Here is a 21,403-nt window from a genome sequence, read left to right as displayed (position 1 = left end):
ATTTCCACCTTCCGGAAGCATAAAGGGAAATTTTGAACACCAAGCTGCCTTGACAGACATTTTCAGCCTCTTCACTTCTGCAAAAACATCTATAGATTTGATGATGAAAAAAATCCTTATTTGTCCTGTTATTTCCAGTTACTGTGAACTTCTGGAGTGGTGAGGGAGTCTGGCATTTCAGGAAACTTCCCCCTTCTTTTTTTGGGGTGCCGAGTGATTGCTGTGGTGGTTAACGTGACTAATGGATCTGTAACTTAACCCATACAAGCACAGGGTTTGACAAGACCACATTTCTTTCCATCTGGAAATGATTGAGCAGTGTTACATTTTTTTTTAGCTCAAAAACTGGGTGCGTTTGTATACATACAACCACACACACATTGCAGATATACAGGCTGAGTGCTCCATTTAGATCAACAAGAAACCAGTTTAACCTTCTGAACATTACAGAGAACAATATTCATGTTTTATATAAATAAAACCAGTGTTTTTTTAAACACATGTGCTTCACTGGCTGTTTTAACATAATCTTAATTACTTAGCAATTACAGGAAAGACAAAACAGATCTGCCAAACAGAACTTAGTCCTCCAGGAGTCATGAAGAGTTCAGTGGCATTCTCATAGCAGTCTAGGAACTGTGCAAGCCTACGAAGATGTTGGCAGGTTATTAAAAAAATACAAATTCCACCCACTTGCCACGAAAGTAAGTTTATTTAACAGTGTACCGCACCTACAGCATGCTCAACAAGGTTTCAGTGCCTAGATAAAATACTCTCAAACATTTCTACACTTTGGTGGGAGCAGACGTTAGTGCAAACAAAAGTTTGGGCAAATGGATTTGCAAGTGTACATACGAGCAAAGTGGTCAGCCACAGCCTTCATTGGAATCCTGCTGATCTGGGGGCAAGAGCAAAAAGCAGAAGTTTATAGAGAAAACAGTAAACACATGTGTGTTTTGTGCATGTCCCAGAGGAAACCAGCTCACAAGAAAGCTCTCTGAACAGGTGACAGAGCGAAGAACAATCATTCTGGAGACGACCTGTGGAAAGCCAGTTTTTACTGCCTCGTTCAACAGATCTTAAACAGTCACAGAAAAAGGCCCTTTATTGCACTGCTTTTCACAAGAACTCCCACCCAGATGTGGAAGTCAAAGTGAGGAATATGCACCTGAAATAGTGAACCTAGACACTCCCATTCCATTGCTCAAAGTGATCTTCAGCACCCGGGTGAATGAAGCTTTGGAGAAGCCCTGTAATGACATGGAATGGGAGGTGCCCAGGTTGACTCACCCCGGTTTACACCTTGAGGTCTGGTGCTCAACAGGGCCCAGCATTTCTCCCAAGGGCTGGACACACAACCAGCCTCTGCACTGAAGGTCAGGGAAGAACCGGCACCAGAAACCTTTCTGCCCACCTTCACTCTTACTGCAGAGCGACTCCGTCTCTCCAACACCCCCTCCTCCCCCCAGCCCTGTTCATATGGCTCTCGTCACAATTTCTTTATAAGAACGTGTAAGAATGTCTTCTGCTTCATTGCGTAAAAACAGCACAGCGAGTCAGCATTCGAAATCGCAGCAAGTCCAAAAATCATTCAAGATGTAAGAAATAATAGGAGGTAACATCTACATTTCTCCAGCATAAAGATCCCTGCTATGCAAAGTTCAACTCACTTAATGCAGACTAGGATGACACAGAGGCAAAAAAAACAGTTCGATCAATGACAACATGCTGATAAATAATATTTTCAAACCTTGGGACTTTTAAGCACTTAAGTGCCAAAATACAGGTGCAAACAATTATTCACTTTCATATAAGCTTTTACATTACTGGTACTTAGCATTACCACCATCTTCATTATACTGTTATATCCTGATGAGACTTACAAGTCTCCATTTCTTAGACGTGTTAGTTTTTAACACCTGGCACACAAAGGATTCCAAACAAATTAATGGGGCTGTTCACTTTTAAGTGGATATTAAATGTACAGTATTATGTTCAAGCCGAAACTTGACATCCATTCACGTTGATAGAATACCCTCCTGTAGACACTTAAACTGCACATTTTTAAAACACATTCATGGTGTTTCACCACTGGGCTAATGTTCTGTATATGACTTGAACACATCGGAATGTCAGGAGACAGTGAGCAGTGATGGGCTTATTTTTAACATCCACAGCAGCACCGATCAAATATACTCTTTTTGTTGAAAAAACAAAAAACAGAGCAACAGGGCAAAACAAACCTGGGCAACTTCAGCCTCAACCAGCGACGGCCCAGGATGAACCCTGTGAACACAGGTTCGAGACTGGGTACCTGGTGCCGCTCAAGACTGTCAGTACTGGTGTAGGGCTGCTCCGCATCAAAGCAAGTAAAACAAAAACGAATGGTGATTCTAAATTTAAAAAAAATATTTTTATCACGTTTTTAGTCAACAGCCCATAAATAAATTCGAGGGTTAAGCCCCAGCAAACAAAACAGGATGCAGAGGATCCTGTTAAAATGCAAAAAAAAAAAAAAAAACATTTCGAAGCAGGGCTGTAAAATGCTGGAGGAATAATCCATTATGATACTCGGACCTAAGAATTTGACTAGACAAGACTCACTCTTCAATTAACAGTGCTGCCGAATTCTCCAAGAAGAGTGCAAACTGAATGTGAAATTGCAATGAAGTAAAAACTAAAATAAAATTGTGAGCCATATCCCTTCAAGTCCAATGGTCTCATTTCAAACACAAAGTCAAAATACATCGGACTGACACTTCTATAAACCACAGGACCTGCAGGGTCCCTCCCTCCAGGCCAAACACGCACACGAAGACTCCAGCTTATTGACTCACTCTGCCGGGTCATCTTTCTCTGAACCTTTCTCATTACCTCCATATAAAAATAAACTATGATATCCCATTGCACCTCTTTAATTAAAAATATTTTTGTCAAGTTGTTTTCCTAACACTGAAACCAACAATCAACATTCGGCTTCTGGAAAAAAAACTATTAAGAAAAAAATCTCCTTTTGAGCAAGCTGAATTAATAAAGTGCCCCCCTAACAGAACACAAAATGGCTCAAGCCCAGGTGAAAAGATTCTCCACACAACAGCTGCACCTTCACTGCTCCATCAGCAGTACCTAGAGTGCGCCTCTGTTTTTCTGTTTCAAACAGATACAGCCTTGCTTTCAGCATCTCGAATGGGCAAACCGTTGGTGAACAGAGGCAAGAAAAAGACGCAGCAGGAGGAGAAAACAACCACATGGCTGTCAAGATATTATGAGGCTGTTCAGTGGGCAGCAATCTCAAGGGACCGTGTGGCGGAGTTTAAATCTGTTTGAAAACAGGCGTAATGGGCAACTTAAAAACCTCAGGACTGACTTCAGCTTTTTTTTATCACAGAGGAAATGGAAAAATACCCTCAGTTTCAGTTAACTCTTCAGAGTAAGGACTTGGGAAGCGCGCATATGAAGGCAGATCTTGAACCATTTTTCTTTGGAAGAGTGACGCACAAATAATTGGACCAGATTTGTCGGGGGTGAGAGTTTTATGGCGCTTGAGACCAGTGATATGATCCTGATTTGCATGGTGTGGCCTGCATACAGCTCACACGTGTCTCAGTCACCAGCACTGCAGCTGCTTCCCTGATGCCACTACAGCCCAGTTGGAAATCTCGCCATTTGGCCCCCGGCGCCGCCGGGCCAAACCTCACCCTTTCTTTTCCATCCTACAAGCAGGTCAGCTCCCAGAAGACGGCCCCGCTGGACAGCCGTGGCCAAGCACCAGAAACCCACCCTCTGGAAAATCATCGGTACCTTAATCACAGACCCCTGCTAACTGACTCTTGATAAGGAATTTGAGAATTCGCTCGGTGGGTCGAAATCCACATCAGACTGAACTGGCAGGTCTGGGGGAAAAAGCAGCAAGGAAACCCTGTCCCATATCCGGGGGCTCTCAGGGAAAGCTGTGAGATGAGGAGTCCAGCTGCTTTATTAGAGACCTCAGATCTTATTAAATCCTTTACCTCAGTATACCCTATTACTGCAGAAGAACCCTTATTTGCCCACCCCCAGGGTACTAAAAACACAACTGGGACACCGTGAGGACTTCATGTGTCCATTGTCGACTCTTCTCTGCCCTTGCTGGGATTGCTGTGATGCCACAGCAGAGTCGGACACTGGGGGATGTCACTGCTGCAAGGTGTTTAGTGTTAATGAATAATATCCCTCACTGATCAAGGAACCAGCTCCTGGCTATGAGCTCACGGGTTTTACCTTCCTGTCGGGAACTAACGATGGTTAAATAGCACCTTTTAAGACAAACGGTGTTAAACTCAATCTCTACCCCGCGTGAGCTTCAGTGAAATCGGGTCTGCAGCTGACGTGACTGGATTGGCATGCAGGAACAAGTCCCGTCACCATTTCTGTAGAAGCATTCACCCTGAGGTCGGATTTGGAGTACTTTCATTTAAAATTGAACTTTCGGCAGCAGAATTTAAAGAAAGAACTACCTCCTCGCTCCGCATCTGCATTGGGAAATTCAAGAACAGCTTGAAAATAAGATTATCCAAACCAGCTGTTGAGAGGGGTAGAACGAAAAGCGGCCTGTATCAAACAGCAGAGCCACACTGCAGCCCAGGAGCCAAGTGGACAGGGGTGAGAGAATTCCCAGTGATGCTTGCTGGGAAGGTCTTGACAGAGCGGGGAAAGAAAACAAGAATTAGCAGTGATGAAGCTTAAAACAAATGAGCCATTTCCCTTCTTCACGAAGCTTCACGCAGTCTGCTCTTCCATGGGTCAACGCCAGCACAGAACTGGAAGCCCTAGTTTATATCAAGTCACTGGCTGTACATTTAAAGCACCATAAATCAGAACAAAAGTAGAGTGCAACCACCCCCCCCCCACCACCCCCAAAAAATGACAATCGTAAAAGTGATTTTCAAAGCCTTGTGCTACGAAGAAGACAGCAAACATGAAGAAAACCATCGGAAGAACTTTTTAAAGAGGCTGTTGGAATTGCAGAGCCTGGTCACATTCTGTTTCAGTGCAATCAGCAGCTTTCTGGCTCCACTCACCAATCACCTGCGACTTCAGAATCTCACAGAAATACTAACCATCCCGTCCGGGGAAAAAAAAACATTCACCTTTCAATCCTGACTTTTAAAAAACAAAAAAAAACCAGGAATAACAGTAATTATTATAGTAATGTAGACATACAACAGAAAAAAAACAGCAAACTGGATTTCTGAGTCTCTTTACAGTGTAAGGGACGCCTGGAGTTCAGGCTTCAGGCCTGCTTCCCCTCAGTGTTCTTTCTGCAGGAGGCGCTCTGGAGTTGGGAACTGGATTTACTTCTTCCACACGGTGTAGAACACCCACCTGAGAGAAGGCGTCAAGGAGGACATGCGCAGACGTGAAACCCCGTTTCCTTTTTAAAAACCTGCAGTAGCACAAAGCTCCAGAAGAGGGCAGCGGGGTCTCGAACCCTCAGCTGCTGCACCAGACCTATCCTTCGGGTACCCCTGCACGCTGGCAATCGGCCAGCTGAGCTCAAAACGGGACGATGCGCAGAAAACTCCAGGTAGTTAAAAAACATTGTTTTTTTTGGGGGGGGGGTGCACATTTTCTTTGCTTTTAATGCTGTATCAAAAAAAGCAGTGTTACAGTAAAAAAGGCAAAGAAAACTATCAACATATTGTGTCAGTCGCGGCTCCGCGCAGGGTCGTGCCCCCCCGCCGCCCGTTCCGTCCCCCACACCTGGGGCGCGAACCCCGGTCTCCGGCGTAACGCAACAGGGCACCAACCGCGTGAGCTAAAGGAGACCTCCCCCAGCACAGGCAGCTGAGGACCCTGCTACGCTCAGGGAGGGCGCTGACGTCACCCCACGAGCTCCGCTACGATAGGAGCTGGGAAATACGTAACGCCGCTCAAAAGAACAGTTGTTCTCAGTCTTTCACCATCCACGTAGCATAACTAGACGGCAAGGCACCAGAAACCCCGACAGAGATGTCAGATTATCAAGCCAGCCCTTGGTTAATCAACAGTGACAGTCACGTATAGCCCCAGCATCGCTGAAACACAATAAACGCCTTTCATTAGATGCCTAAATGACAGAAAGTCTTTCTGTTTTTGTATAGGCCTGAGCCATTTACCGTGGCTGGGCTAGAGGCTGATGAGCGATCAAAACCTCAGAAGTGTTCCTGTGTGGGTCATCAAGGGCAGTGCGGCCCAATCCAGGCGTGATCCTGCCTGGTTCCAATCCTCCAGTTCCACTTGCCATTACACGACCGCGCACCAGAAGTATTTCTTTATGACACTTGGTGGATGGACGTGCCTGCTTCCTGTCTCTAAATGACAGCACAGTCTCGTGCACAAGTGACCCCGCTTCTGCGTGGACAAACATCGCAACCATTTTCCAGCACACAAAAGCAACAAAGTTTATAATTAATCATATCCAGCAGTGTAGTATTAAAACATGTTCTGGGTGTGTTTGAAATCCTTGTTGTAAGCTAACAATGCTCAATGATACTAAATCTACAGTTTGAGCTGATCAGTTTCCATCTCTTTATAAATTCATGAAGCATCACTGAGCTCACTGATGAATTCACATCGGAATTGAAAGGAAGTAGCAGAAAGTAAAACCTAATGCCAAAGAATCATTCCTTAGCATTGTCTTTCTTTGAGGGTTATTTCGGATTGCTTCAGTATATATATACACATGTCACATTTCCTCTCCTTCTCCGGGATGTTACAAATTGTCACCCAGGGAAACGTCTTACACCCTGCACAGACAACACTCTGATGTCAAGTGCAATAATTACAGTTCTGTTTATAGAACACTTGGCTTCAGGAAGGTGTGCATCCTGCCATTACCCTTAATCACTATGCTAAAAATAATTTCAATATGATACACCGCTACCGTTACAGAGCCCGTCATTAGCCTGCCCTTGTGTCTTGTCCATCACAGCTTCATTTTTTCTTGCTCACCACAGTCGAAGAAATGTCAAATTTCCTCCCCTGGTATCGCTCAATCTTCATCTCCTTAATTATTTATACGGATCTCATTGCCACTTGGACCCAGGGTGCCCGTGTCAGGGATGGAGTCTGCTGACACTGTGGAATCCTTACTTCACTGGCACTTCTATCACAGCTGTCTGATTTTTTTTTAGCAGCCAGCCAGTAGGAAGCTCAGGGCAGTGTTGGGAGGCTATGCTCAAGTGTTTTACTGTTTTGTTGTGTTTTTCAAAACGGTTTAAGTAAGAACAGGCTTGCCAAAGCTAAGATTCTGACAGAAACTTGACTGCAATGTCAGTTCAGTGCCGAACTAGAGCATCGTGCTGGAGCCACTTAATGCTGCTGTCAATACTGTACTTCAGGAAACAAAAACAAACAGGAACAGCGTCATTGAAATTGTATGACACCACCCTGAGTAATAACTTGCTCATTAAGAAGTAGCTCCCTTATTTCTGACTAAACAGCCCATAACAGGTGATGAAACGATGATGCATAGACATGGGTAATGAAGACAAGACACTATCAGATATCTCCCACAGTAAAAGTCACGTGTCTTTCCTTCTGGATAAATCTACCTGGTTGTATTTCAGCTCACACACCCAAATAAGGGCAGTCGCCAGACTCACTAATTAGCACAGGGCTAATCCCAAATCTCATTCACCTTTCTAAGAGCCAATTTAAAAAGACAACTCGATTAGAAAAATGGAGATAAACTAGCCTATGATTAAGAACCTAGCTGGAGCAGAAACCAGGAGACCCGGGTTACTCTAAGTTACTGGCACCAGTCAGCTCTGGGGACTGGGGGCCCCACAGACTGGAGGCGCTCCTAGACCAGACCAGAGTGCACTGGGTTACAGCTTCAAGCGGCCCTCTCTCTCTGTCTGAGGGCACTGCGGCACTAGGATGGAAGTAAAAAACACCTTCTTAGCTACGTCCCCTCCTCCCGTCTTTCTGATCTCTTTCCCCCAAAAGGATACAATTCCATGTACGATGGAACACAAACTACTTCCTTGGAAAACTCCACAGGGCAACAGAGCCGGCCGAGCTGCTCCTCGTAGAGGGAGAGGGCCTCCGTCAGATTCGCACAGTTTCCCTGAAGGACAAGAGAAGAGCCGTTTACCCCACACACAAAAAAATCCCCAACTCTTTTCACTTTCCGAATAGGAGAAGTCGCAATACAACAAGACTAGAACTGAATGGTTTTCAGGATGAACGACAAACGTACAGTACAGCAAAAAGGAAAGACTATCCCATGCACTCAAATTCTAAGGTGTCGCCAGCGCGGAAGGAAAGGGCAATCGGCCTTCTCGCTGCAGTGTATCAGGTTAATCAGATCAGAGCTGCACCAGCATGTGCAGTCCACACTGCCCACCCCCCTGCACGGCGCCATTAAAACAGAGCCAGAGTGGAAACAGAGACTCTGGTATTAATAGCTTTTTTTAAGACTATAATGAGCTCTTTTCCCAAGGAAAACAGTTGATTAAAAAATAACATCCAGTTTGAGTAGGGAACCAAACAGGCTGAGGCTTCCTGCAAGAAACCCTTCCCTATATAATTAACTCCTCTTTTTAAACAGGATGGCATATGGTCATTTTCCCAAACTTCCTCACCATGCAGGCTGTCTGCAGCTCCACAATAAATGTGTCATTCCTCTCCCAGGAACGCACCGTGCCAGAGATGTTTGTGAAACTGGCCGCATTGTACTGGAAACTGGATGGGTCTAACCCGGAGAATAAAAGGCAGGTCGCACGTCCTACGTTGCAGTTAAATCGTTTTTAAATTACACTCAGCAGATTTATCACTTCCGCTGGAATAGGATGGCTTCTGTGCTGCCCCAACATATAAAAATAACATAAGAAAAATCACCTTTCTTGCCACAGTACAACCCCTTCTGTGTCATTTCCTCTGGCTCCCGTCACAGTAAGCAAAGACATGGGCACAACGCCCCCCTCCCTGATTTTTCCAGTGCTGGCTATGCTAGTGCAGGGCGTTCATCACGTTAAAAGCATCCAATTAAACGAGGCACCACAGCCGTGTACACTAGAGGGCGCTAATGTCACCACCGTCCACTGGAGTTTACGCCAAGCCCCGCGAGGATGCAGCTCTGCCCCTGGTGGACACCAGCGACGTCTGCACCCCAGTTGTGAAAACCGTAGTCCTCCATAAACACGTGAACCACATTTGATTAAATGACGGGGCCGTTTTAATGAAAACTCTTGGAACAGGCTAAGAAACTTTAAGAGCCCTACACTATCTCCTGGCCTTCCCTATTGGGAGAGGGGGCAGTCTGCGGTATTATGAACAATCACCATTGGGAATTCCTGTTCTTGTCACTCACTATACCTGCCTTTAAGCTGCTGAACCCTAGGAAGTCAACCAAACCCGAAGACCATGACTACACAGTAGCAAGTAGTCTCTTACCTGTGTAAAATACTTCCCGCTGGGTTGCAGGACCTTGATAGAAAGGTCTAGGATCAGCCGCAAGAACTCCCACATGGAATCTGGAATAAAGAGTTCAGTACTGCTCACTGGGAATCTTCCTCCATGCTTTCTTGCAGGCATTGCTCTTCTTTTGGAATCACAACTCTCACGTTTGAAGGAGCTTGGCGATTTCGGCAAAATCAGCACTACCGACGTATTGGAAAAAACTACAAAGGTTCAAACTCAAGTCTGGTCAAACATGACTCCTTGTTTAGTACAGGTGGGCAGCTGCGTCAGCATGCGTAGGCTGCAAAGGAACAGGTAAAGGTTTATTCCCTGCTGAAAAGAGAAGAAAGGAAACAACGTTTCGGCTGTGGAGCCTTCTTCAGGTGTGGTCACGTGGAATGAACCTTTACTTGTTCCTTTGCTCCTTGTATGCAATACCGGTTTAAAATCCATTCCCCACTCATTTGCAGGGTTTTACTGCCATCTAATGGTTGATAAATACCTCTGCTAACTCCTGCTTCATTCTACACAAAGCTTGCTTGCTGTATGACAGTTTAAATTGATTGATACATTTTTCTCATGAGCAAACAACGGATGTATCATTTGGGCTCAGGAAAAAAAAAAGAAGACAAATGTAGGTCTTAACCTTCAGAGCTGTTTTATTATAATTTTTACCTTCCTCTGGAGCTGTGGAGATGGGTACTGCTGTCAGGTCATTAATAACATAATCAAACATCTTCCCTTCTTCAGCAAACTTCTTGAGCACGGGAACACAGTCCTCCACTAACACCTGGAAAGAAAACAGACATGCTGACTAAATTCCCAGGAATGCACATCTCCTCAAGAGGTCCAGGTGGGCAGCTGCGTCAGCATGCGTAGGCTGCAAAGGAACAAGAGATCCTGTTCTCCGTCTGGACTGCAGAAGGGCATGTTTTCAGTTCGGCACACGAGAAGTACCGCGACACACTACTGTTCTCACTCAAGAATTCCCAGTTTCCAAGACGGCAAACAATCAAGAGCAATATACAGTGTAATGCCCTAGAACTGCACCCTGCCTAACTGATTCATTCCTGAAGAATCTATCTGCTGTTTCGTATTCATCAAGTCATCTGTCTTCGTCTTTCGAAGACGAACCCCTTTCGCTCCTCAGGGTTTTCCCAGAAATCAAGTCACAAATTAAAGCGCACTTTTCCTTACACCACTGGTCTCTCGTTTTCGTACCGATGTTTGTTTCCGTCATAAAAAACACGAGCTTTCCATCCATCACAAGAAACTACTAGGTTCATAGGCAGTTTGTTTGCCCTGGGCACTCTTAAGATTTTTTTTGGGGGGGGGGGGGAGGGGCGGCAGCCGATAACGATCACACTCGCATCGCGAAACAGGAAAGGCCGGTCCGAGCAGGAGGGGGGCGGACACAGCCCGGCCCCTGCACCGCCTTACCTCGTAACAGTCTCCCTTCAGCCTGTCCAGCACGTCCCCACACGTCCCCCGCAGGTGCTGCCTGCAGCCGTCGATCACCATCTGGTCAATGTGAACACCTGGTTAAGGAAGAATACGGGGGGGGGGGGGCGACGCAGTCGTGTGGGCCTCCTGGAGGCTCCTCTTTACCCAAAGAGTGGCGGGAGGGTGGAACCAGCCGCCAGGTCCTGCTGTTGAAGTCAACACCCAGGATTCCTTCAAGAAGAAGCTGGATGAGAGCCTCAGTTGAACTAAATTAAATACTAACTACGGGCTGCTGGCCCGTATGGCCTCTCGTTTCACACGGCGGTTCTTTTAAGCGGTTCCCTAGGGGAATCCGATTGGATAAAGGATATCTCCACCATGGTGACCATCTTTGGTTTCAGTTTGACAGCCTCACACAAGATCCCACCGTCGCCCCCTCCAAGGATCAGGACCTCCTTGCCCGCGTAGTCCTCCTTCCCACTGCCCATGATGGCCCTGGTGTAGGGCAGGTCGCTCTCCGCCAGATCTGGACACAAGGAGGAGGACACATGGCTGTTTGACCCACAGCACCTGCTGGCCTGAACCGCAAACTGTGCTATGTAAACCCACACCTATTTCTTTTCTCCCAGTTATTTGGCAGGTTTTCATCTCGCCCGAGCAGACACTAGTCACTTCACATTACCCATGTCTTCATTCAAACATACACAAAAGGAAAGGGGTCTTTGCCCTGCGATCTGATGAGGCTGAAACGTTCCATCTCTGCTTCGGAGAGGAACGGCAGGAGACCCGTCCCACGGCACAGTGGAGCCAGAGTCCACGGCTCTCGAGACTCTTCCTGCTGATGGATTCTAACAGTTACAGCTACAGACTGGCACCAAAATCCAGATCTCCCAAAACACTTCAACACAGCCGAAAGAAGAAGAGCAGACTCCTGACGCTAACTCTTCCCTAAATGGGCCATTTTGACAGCGGACAATATCATTATTCACGTAACCGAGTCTGGTAATCCCTCACCTCTGAACACTAAAACCTTAAGCTCGGGAAAACCCTAATTTTTTGGTTCTGCCAAGGAAAACAATTTTAGAAAGAAAGGAAAAACCATTTATCTTAAAGCAGCAGATCATGGTATTCTTTGCAGTTTTGCCTGCAGCACCGCACAGCATGAGAAGTGTGTCCCCTCCCCCCCCTGCATATCCCCGGGAACTTACTGACATCTCCGTTCAGGATGAGGATGTTGCCGAACTGCTCGGAGTGCAGGATCTTGATGTTCTGGTAAGGCGAGTCTCGCTCGTAGACCACCTGGTCGATGTCGTACTCCACCAGCCTCCCGTCCGCCGTGGGCCAGTAGCGGTCGACCCCCGCCCCCCTGAGCAGGGCCGGCAGCCTGCAGGGAAAGGAGGCACGGAGCTCACGCCGCCGCCAGGAGAGGGGAGAAAGGAGCAGACGCCGAGCGGGGCTCCCTGGCGGGCCGGCCGCGGCACCAGGTCACGGGCCCTCAGCTCACGTCACTGACGGGACCCAGACACGATCCACAGCCCTGCTCACACTCGAGCTCTGCTGCGCTCTTCCTACAGCCGTCACGTCCTCCCTGGGTTCAGGGAACTGACAGTTTCCCACACTGCGTGTGCAGCCCTTGTGAAGGGGCTGCACCCAGATTCAAGGCCCTGCTCTCCGCTCCTCGGAGCTGAAGGCATTCTGTTTTGATTTTAAAAACAATTTAAGTGGTTCCCAAGGCCAGGAGTGAGTATCACTATTTTCAAACATTTATGATTACATTTTTTCGTAATGCCAACTAAAGATGAAGCACAGCAGCCAGCCAAGGATATATAAACTACTGAGCATGTGGACTGGTCCTGTTAGGTGCATTTAAAAACTCTATCATCCCTGTATCACGGTACAGGACTGTCTAGTCTTTTCTGTCTATCGTAAAGCCCATGGAGACATTTAATAAGTCAATAACAAACTTCATACCTTTTAGTCCTCTTTATATTGCTGTGCAAAAGAACTTTCATTTTTTCTTCTAGTGCATTCAGTAGCTAGATCAGAGGGGGAAAAAAAACAGAATATTAATTGATTCGAGATTAGCTTCACTTTCAAGGTATGTTTATTCTCAGAGAAACAGCTGTCCTTTAAATTTTAGAACAAGCACTAAGCACCTGGGAGGCTGCTCAGCAAATTGTACAAAAACTACGATAGGCCTACACAATGGCTATTTACTGTCTCTCTTACAATCAGGGCCTTAAGCATCAAACTCCAGGGCTGCTGAAGTCACACACAAACCCTAGAAGATAATTTAAAGAGCTTGCTGTTAAAACTGTTAAAACTCCATTATAAATTTCACAGATACGGTCTGTATCATCAATATAATGGATACATTCGGTGTTTCTTTTGCTACTGTTGGGATGATAATGGAAATTTATACCACGATTGTCTGAGAAAATACTTTAAACTTTTACGTCGAAACTTTTTACATTTAATTTGCAGCTTCTACGGTGTTTGCTAAACCTCCTGCTTCAGTATCACCTGTGAACTTTCCTAGATTGTATCCTATATTGTTACAGAGAAAGAGGAGATGCTCAGGTGTCCAGTGTCAAGAGAAGGCCAACGTGAAAAAGGTCCATTAAACAACGAGGGAGTCTGAGGGCCAAACTAGGAGTGCCTCTGGCAATACTGACACTCAAGACAATCGCTGCATGACCAAAGACTAAACAATAACTGTTACACACAATGGTCCAGATTAAGTACTGCTCATCATTGAACGTTACTGCTGTTCTACTGAAACTTCAATCATCACCCCAACTTTACATTTTACTAGAATAAAATGCAAAAACAACCGCAGAAAATGAGCCTGGGGGACAACAGCTCCGGGTACAGCAGATCGCAGATGTTTAAACAGTTTTTATGTCATACAGTACAGGGGCTCCAGCCAGACGGCGACAACCTACATCGTTCACTTGGCTCTGGTCCTCTCCTTCGCAGCTCTGCAGGTCCACGGTCACGAGGCCGTGGGGGTGAACTCGAAGCACGGCGAACCTGCGATGGTGCAGAAAAACCACTCAACAGCAACGCCACCTCTTTTACAAACCCAGAGATCCGCCCCCGGCCCTGACACAGCACAGATTCCAGGGGGTTTTACAATCCTGAGCGGCACATCTGCACTGATCACGATGACAGCCCTGCAGCGTAACTGCATTCTGGCCTACTACAGTTTCAAGCCTGCCCCCATAATTGTATTATACAGGCAATGGTGAAACTCTCCAGATGAAGGAACAAGCTCACAGTGTGTGACAGCATCCTTCACTTTGGCCGAATGTTAATTATGCCTGCCTTAGGCAGAGGCATTCAATCAGTAATGACTTACAGCAGAACCAGACATGCTTCGAGGGCTTAGCTAATGTGTGTCGCTGCGTCTAAACTGCCAAGATGTCTGCCGTTCGGACACAACGCGCCCTGCGAGTTGTAGCTTCCTGTTGTGGCCTTCCTGCATTCAGCTGACTGCTCAAGCAGATCCCCTGAAACGCACTGAGAGTTTGTTTCCCTGGGTCGAGATCTGCCCCAGACACTGACGTACTACTAACTCAATAGCCACTGACTGTAAATCCTGCTGTGAGCTGAAATTGTTTTCAAATGGATCTGGTCAGAATAAACTGTTTACAACACGGAACCAGGTGCAGCTTCCAAATGTGATTCATTCTGGCTTATCCATCTACAAAGCAGGCTGCAAATGTATTGATTGCACAGAGAAAACAGGAAATAATAGCTAAATCCCTAAATCAGAGAGCCAAGCCCTGCTATAACAGCAGAACAAAACGCTGGCTTAACTCAGGGCACTCTGCAGCTCACACAGTGCAAGGTGCTGTATAGGAAACACTTGACCAGCAAATCAAAACCTCCTGCACCACATTGCTCGACGTATTTGACCAAATCTTTTTTTTTATTATGACGTTTGACAGACTTGCCCACACTTTTGACAGGCTTAGGGACTTCAGTGGAATATCAGAATTCCCATTTTGTAATCTATTCCAGAACGGCTTCTGTCTTGCTAAATAAAAGCAGCAGCACCACAGTGGGGGTAGGAGCAATATCTAGAACGGAATAAATGTAATTGTATTCAGCAAGGGTAAATAAATACAACCTACACCTTTGGTAAATAAATACATTTCAACATGATCAAGTAGCAGATCCACTGCAGAATTACCCCACTTATAAACTTTACCCAGTTCCATAATGACTGTACACACTGCAGTATTGCACTGACCTTGCTGTGAAAGCTTTTTTAAGTAATGAACTTTTTTTTTGGACTGCCTGGAAAAGTAAACAGCACAGCAAATGTATTCAATAATGAACTCGGATGGAATCAATACAGACGCCCTCACAACATACAGCCTACGCCTTCACAATAACGCTCACACGGCAATCTACAGTATGCTTCAGACAGTTTCTGCCCTGGGTGGAGTAACTACACGAATGCAATGACTGTGCCCTTATTATTCACCCCCACATGATAAAGAACTGACTCAGCAGCCAACTGCCCCCCTAACCACGACACCACACAGATCTTGTGAAGCCTCATGGGCCTCTCTCCTGGGTGTCACAGCAGATGACAGGAAAAATCACTCTGAACCCTTTTGGGCTTTTATTTAAAGCGAACCTAACAGTGCTGCTGATTTAGACTGTTCTACGATAAAAAAGGATGCGTCGGGATCGTGCGGACTAGAACGCGGTCCTTCACAGTGGCACGTACACGTGACATCAACCCAGCCATCAGGAGATCCCCGTTTGGAATGTGGAGGACATGCGATTCAATGACCGAAAATTAGGAAACTCAAGAGTCACTAAGGAAATATTCACAGGCGAATTGTACACCTTCTCCTTTTTGTGTTTCCAAAATGTCTCACTGGTCACTGGTCCCATGAGCAGAGCACAGGCTAGTCCACAGTGCTGCAGCATATCTCTGGACACGCTACGTCCTTCCTGAGAGTCAAGCAGCTGGAGTTATGCAGTACCTTTAGCAGCACAAACATATAAGTATGCCGCAGCTAGAGTCAGCTCTCTACTTGCTTGCAACTGCAAAGCAAAAAAAAAAAACTGCTTGAAAGTGAAAGTACCTGCCATTTTTTCCAATGAATGTGGCCAGGTAGCCACGGCCCTCAGTGTTATGAACGGTTCCTGTCATTTCCTGCTCTTGAAAAACTGACTGCAGTCCCTCGGGGATGGTGGCGCAGTCACCTGTTAGGGAGCAACGAAGAGGAAAAAGGTGTTTTTATCTCACACATTATCATCGCAGGCAGGAAGGTAGAACTGAACAGGCATCTGGCACACAAACTGTACACTGCGTGTCACTTCAAGGCAATGCAATGCCGACTGCTTTTCACACCGATAAAACCAGAATTCTCCAGTGTCTTGTACCACAGCCGAAGACCGATTTTAAACAACTTTATTGCCATACCAACCTAGTTGTTAGGCTTTTGCCTCCGTGTTCTCCTGACAGTTAAACAATAGAACAAGAAGAACAGTAGCACAAAAACATCAGGCACAGCGTAACATAAAACCATTAGATATAACCAGATTACCTAAAAAAAATGAAAATTAAAAATAAAGAAGAAGAAGAAAAAAATCTAAGGCAGTATTAAACTAAAGTGACTGGTGCATTGGAGGGTTTATAGTCCCCTTGCATTGTCAGTAGTCATCATAAAGTGCTGATGTATGATTTTACTCTCTATGTGGAGGTTTGAAAAGCAGATCTAAGGAGAACCAAGTGAAGCATTGCTCAGAGTTAGGAAGAAACTGGAGCGGACCCAGAACTGGAACAGAAAGGTTTTCCAAGTCAGCTCATCAGACCCGATAGTAAGAGGGCTGACGGTACAGAACACTTGTGGGCACAGGCAGTGTGCCCGGGCAGGCAGGAGAGAACTGATCAGCGTGCAGAGTTGAGGGCCAGGCGCACCAAGGCAGGAGCACAGCCTTGAGGCCAGAGGCTAGCAAAGGAAAACGGAGGTCACCCTTTAGAAAAAGCACGAGCTCGTCTCGTTCAAAAAAAAAAATCAATTTCAATCGATAAATGACAAGCGAGTCTGCGCGTTTCCCACGTGTCCCTCAGGGATCCCTGTATTGATCCGCTAATCCCACTGCTGCCGCCACGCACGTGGCTGGATTTAGAGAGACAGGGAGCGTTTGAGAGGCCGTAAGAAGGACAGGCAAGGTGACCAAGCTGCTCCGTTTTGCAGCACCGGCTGCCTAGTGGCACTGGACTGGGGTCATCGCTCACAGGCTGCAGCACTGCTCTCGGCACGCGGCCATGTACAGCGAGAGAGGAGAAGACGGGAACTCCTGTCGGGCAAAGCGGCAGCCAGGCTTTTAAAGACCTGCGCACCCCCAGAGCTGTGGACACGCATACGGACGGCAGCGTGGCCTGGGGTTCAGAGCGCTGGCGAGGCACCGCTGCTGCAGCCTGGAGCAAGGTGCTTCTCCGGAACTGCTCCTGGTGCACGCCGCATACACACACCGTTTACACAGCTGCAAACGGTAAGTCGCTTTAGATAAAAATGTTAGCCGAAAGAGTAAGAAATAAGTCATTAATACACTTGGGAGTCTGAAGAGTCCTTGGGAGAAGGTGCCCGGGGGGAAAATTGCAACGGCACGGGAACCAGAGGGGAGAGGAAACAACACCCAAGCAGGTGGCTGGAAGAAACAAGCAAACAAGCGACACGTTTCCTGCCAACACCAGCCTTGTTACTGCTGACTGCTCGTGTGGGTGAAACCGCTGCTCTGCGACCAAAACCAAGGCTGTAAGGAAGGCGGAAGTATTCCAAAACAATTCCCGTTGTTTTTCAGATCCTGCTGGGTGACGGAAACAACACGCTGGTGTCCTTTCGCAGCCCTGCCTTCCGGAGACGTACGGCATCGGCATTTGCACAGCTCCGACACGTCCACACTGCTGCCCAGCAGAACCAGGGGAAGGCAGCCTGATCCAGAGCAGCGCTGGCTGTTTTCAAAACGCAGTAAAGCCAAACAACTGCCCAGAGGAGTCCTTGCTCGCCGCATGCCTCTCGTGGTCAAACCGAGGGCTTCAGTGTCCTGGGGACGCTGTCCCGTCCTTACAGAGACGGACTCCCGAGTGGAGGCAGCACGGTGCCGCGGTGGTTAAGCACCGAAAAGGAAGTCCGCTCCTCGGGGACGGAGCTGGCTGGACCTCCGATGGGGTGGGCTGGAAGAGCTTATATTAACCTGCCCCTGCCGCGTAGGAAACCAGCCACGCTTACTGCCCTCAGCCACGGCCGAGCGGTCCGACTCCACAAAACACCCACTTCAGTCACCCAGTCGGGCGCGCTAGGTAGAAGGAAAAGCTAGGCTTCCTTTTCTTAATCCCTACTGCCATTATCGGCGTTATCTTTTTTTTTATGCCCTCTGATATTTTTATCACGTTATTTTGATGTTCGTTCTGTAAAGCACTTTGAGCTGCATTTTAATGTATGAAAGGTGCTATATATATATAATGTTGCCCATGATGATGATGATGATGATGTGATGAGAAGGTAAGGGGAGAACTTTCAACGATGGCTAAACAGACACAGCAGCAGCCCCGTGGCATGAATCAGACGCTGTGGTCACACTGGTCTCAGGTGCTCCTCGCCCGCACCCTCAGGCCCCAGAGCCCAGCGTCCAGCAGGCGGTCTGTGGAGGAGGCGTGGACTGATCCGGCTAGCACCTCTGCCAGGCGAGGGGCCGTTCAGAACTGAAGGGGACCCCGAAAACCAGCTGGATTCCGAGACCCCCAAAGGAGTGGAGCAGAGATGCTCTGTCCCGATCCCCGCCGAGATCAATACTGCCTGATATTTCCTTCCAGGGCAGCAGAGGGAAGGTCCACAAAGCGCCCCACAGCAGAGGAGAGCTCCTCTTCACTTCGGCACAACTCGGCACGCACGCCGTGGCACGCAGACTGTGTTCTGCTCCGCGCCAGTGAAGTCAGCACACAGGCCCTTACACTGAGCAGGCCGCCGGCGCCTCCAGTGTGACTGGAGAACACAGCCAGTCAGCAGGTCTGCCAGCGGCTGTCCGATTCCTTTAATGTCTCACATCGCCACAGCAGCTAGGCCCTGTGGTGCCCTTCGTTCGATATGAGCTGTGATCCGCGGAGGAATTAAGGGTGTGTGCTGCTTAAACTGATGAACCCCCATCAGTCTGCCAGTTAGCAACAGCACAGGTCATTTCCTCGTTTTCCCACCTTTAAAACGCACTCTCGACAGCACATCGATTCCAGCGTGTGCTCCTGCCGTCTCGTGCTCAAGTGCTGCCCTGTTTAATGCTCGGGGACTTCCACTGGCTTGTTTTGCTCAGGTAATACACAGCTCCAGGAGATATGCCAAATGAAATAATATTTCAAAACTTATTATTATATTATTTCTCAATCTAAAAAAGTAGAATTCATCACCTTATTTACAGAAAACGATTTTTTTGCCAAATACCAATGACTACATACAAACACTAATTAAGTATTAACTAATTAACTATTAATAACCAATTCACTTGTCACTTGTCTTGGTACTCCAAACTCACAGTTCTCAAGTGCAGACATCTGCGCCTTGTGGATTTTCTGCTCAACAATGATTATAATGGAAAAATACTGCAAGGTGGCACGGTGGACTGGCGGATTATTTCAGCACGTCGGTGCAAATGACAGCGTGCTTTTTGCCAGCCTGCCTTTACAGTGCGCGGAAAGAAAACTACGTTGTAGCGCATTTCTAAAAACAAAAGTAAAATATAAAGTGTTCTGCAGCACCATCAGCCAACACTATAAGATGGAGCTGTAATATAAGAATGACTACGTACAAAGTTTGCAAGAGGGTCATTATTCCGGACTTGTAACAGGGCAACTGCAGGCGCAGACATGAGGTCATAGGATTCTCTCCAGCCCGGAATATATTATGCACATTTATTTAATTAATCAGTTCTCTCCAAGAACTTGAAATCTCCGTGCAGATGATCCGAACGGCTCTTCCACAACACGGGGCGCTCTTGACGATGGAAAACTTTAACTTCACATCGCAGCGTTTTAAAAACTGCCTTCTCGGCACGGTCCGGAACTGGTTTAAAAATAATTAGACGTGTCAGGTTGCTAGGGATTTTCGTTTGTAACACCCGGGAACACGAGCAATGTGTCCACTCCGTCTGCGCCGAGCAACCGGCCTTACAGCCGGGAAATGAAGATAAATCCCGAGAGCCGACCACAGCTGAAGAGGCGAGCAATGTGCGTTTTAGCTATATAAAGACAACGTGCGCGACGAGCGCCGCTTTCGATTTACACGCGCCTACGGCCAAGAATAAGTGACATTGATATCGCAGCTACAGCGACGCCTGGCAAGAGGAGCTGCCGTCTGCATGGGGGGCGAATACAGTCCATCTCGCTCGGCGTCGCACCGAAACGAGCTTTCGGCGCAAAGGTGGCAGAAAAAGACACCGCACCCGAGCCCAGACGCCCCGCACCGGGGGGGTGGGGACCGGCGTGCACTGGCAGGGGACACCCTCCCCGTCTCGCCCGAATAATCGATAGCAGGAGGTCAAAAAGATCATCGGCTACGGAGCGCAAACGCGTACGGGGGTGGGTCCGACTCGCAGCCTCCCATCGGCATATTTATCGGGGCCTTCCGTGCAACACCGGAGCGCGGACGTGCGAAATGAAGCACCAGCGCAGGACAATGAAAATGGTCGAGCAGATGCGACGACGGTGTGGAGAGAGAAAGAGAGAGAGGGAGAGGCCCGAGTGGAGTCGCCGAGTGACCTGCAGCTTCCCCGCCCGCTAAAGCGAGCTGCGCTTACCTGGCGCGGAGAGGCAGAAGTCGAGGGTGTAATGTCGTACGGCCATAGTGCGGGACAGCCTTCTGCCATGCCTGGTGTAGGCAGCCGATATGAAGTGCAACGAGCCTGTTTGACAGAGGAGAGGGGCTGGAGGTGCGCTCACTCGCACACAGACTCGGGGTGGGAGGGAGGCACAGAGAGAGAGAGAGAGGGAGGGAGCACGGAGCCGACCATGCACTATGGTGAGCGTGTCTCAGCGGTGGAGGAGGGGCTGCGGCGGTACTGCCGCATTAGGCTAGCGTTCACTTCCTTGGTGACGGCTGCGAAATATCGCAGGTAACCACGGCCACAGGAGGACTGAACTGCTCCAGGCAACGGCAGGGACGCGACATGGCGTTGCGGGTTCAGGGCCTAAAGAGCACGGGGGTATTCAAGTTCGTTTTGTTTTTGACAAGAGCTCAGGACCGGGCATAACGTGCAGAGATATCAAGCAAATATTCTTAAAAAAAAAAGAATTCATCACAATACCAATACCTCATCAACACGAATAACACCGTTATCAACAGCCCTCCCCCTCCTCCTTGCATACGATACCGATTTGTTTTGGGCGACTACAAGTATGTACCCTTCAAAACACTACTGATTTTGTGACTTCTAGAAAAACAAAGCTCGGCGAGTTAAAATCTGACTGATTCTTCTCCTGCCACGTGATAGTTCACTCCTGCGCTTTTGAAATTTG

The 21,403-nt window shown here is 47.6% G+C and overlaps 1 protein-coding gene across 1 annotated transcript; it reads right to left on the bottom strand.

Annotated features, from left to right (window-relative positions):
• Window positions 1-693: 693 nt before the first annotated feature.
• On the bottom strand, window positions 694-20,904 carry sms (spermine synthase). Its single transcript, XM_006627749.3, has 11 exons — window positions 20,686-20,904; window positions 15,978-16,098; window positions 13,815-13,902; window positions 12,841-12,905; window positions 12,078-12,253; window positions 11,241-11,395; window positions 10,867-10,956; window positions 10,102-10,216; window positions 9,421-9,500; window positions 7,977-8,092; window positions 694-5,364 (listed from the first exon to the last, which is right to left on the bottom strand). Exons 1-11 carry the CDS (start codon window positions 20,729-20,731, stop codon window positions 5,334-5,336), a joined length of 1,083 nt encoding a protein of 360 aa, XP_006627812.2. The 5' UTR covers window positions 20,732-20,904; the 3' UTR covers window positions 694-5,333.
• Window positions 20,905-21,403: the final 499 nt, after the last annotated feature.

This window comes from Lepisosteus oculatus, chromosome 5, assembly GCF_040954835.1.
Source record: "Lepisosteus oculatus isolate fLepOcu1 chromosome 5, fLepOcu1.hap2, whole genome shotgun sequence".
Lineage (NCBI taxonomy): Eukaryota > Metazoa > Chordata > Actinopteri > Semionotiformes > Lepisosteidae > Lepisosteus > Lepisosteus oculatus.
The sequence above is the reverse complement of the archived record's forward strand: the minus strand, read 5'-3'. Positions and strand labels throughout refer to the sequence as shown.

Excerpts from the sequence above, each read along its gene's own strand:
- sms (XM_006627749.3), bottom strand. The coding sequence starts at position 20,731 with ATGGCCGTACGACATTACACCCTCGACTTCTGCCTCTCCGCGCCAG. Across the intron at positions 13,903-15,977 it reads TTCATTGGAAAAAATGGCAG|GTTCGCCGTGCTTCGAGTTC; the intron begins GTACTTTCACTT and ends GCACCATCGCAG. Across the intron at positions 5,365-7,976 it reads GTTCCATCGTACATGGAATT|GTGGGTGTTCTACACCGTGT; the intron begins GTATCCTTTTGG and ends GCCTTCTCTCAG.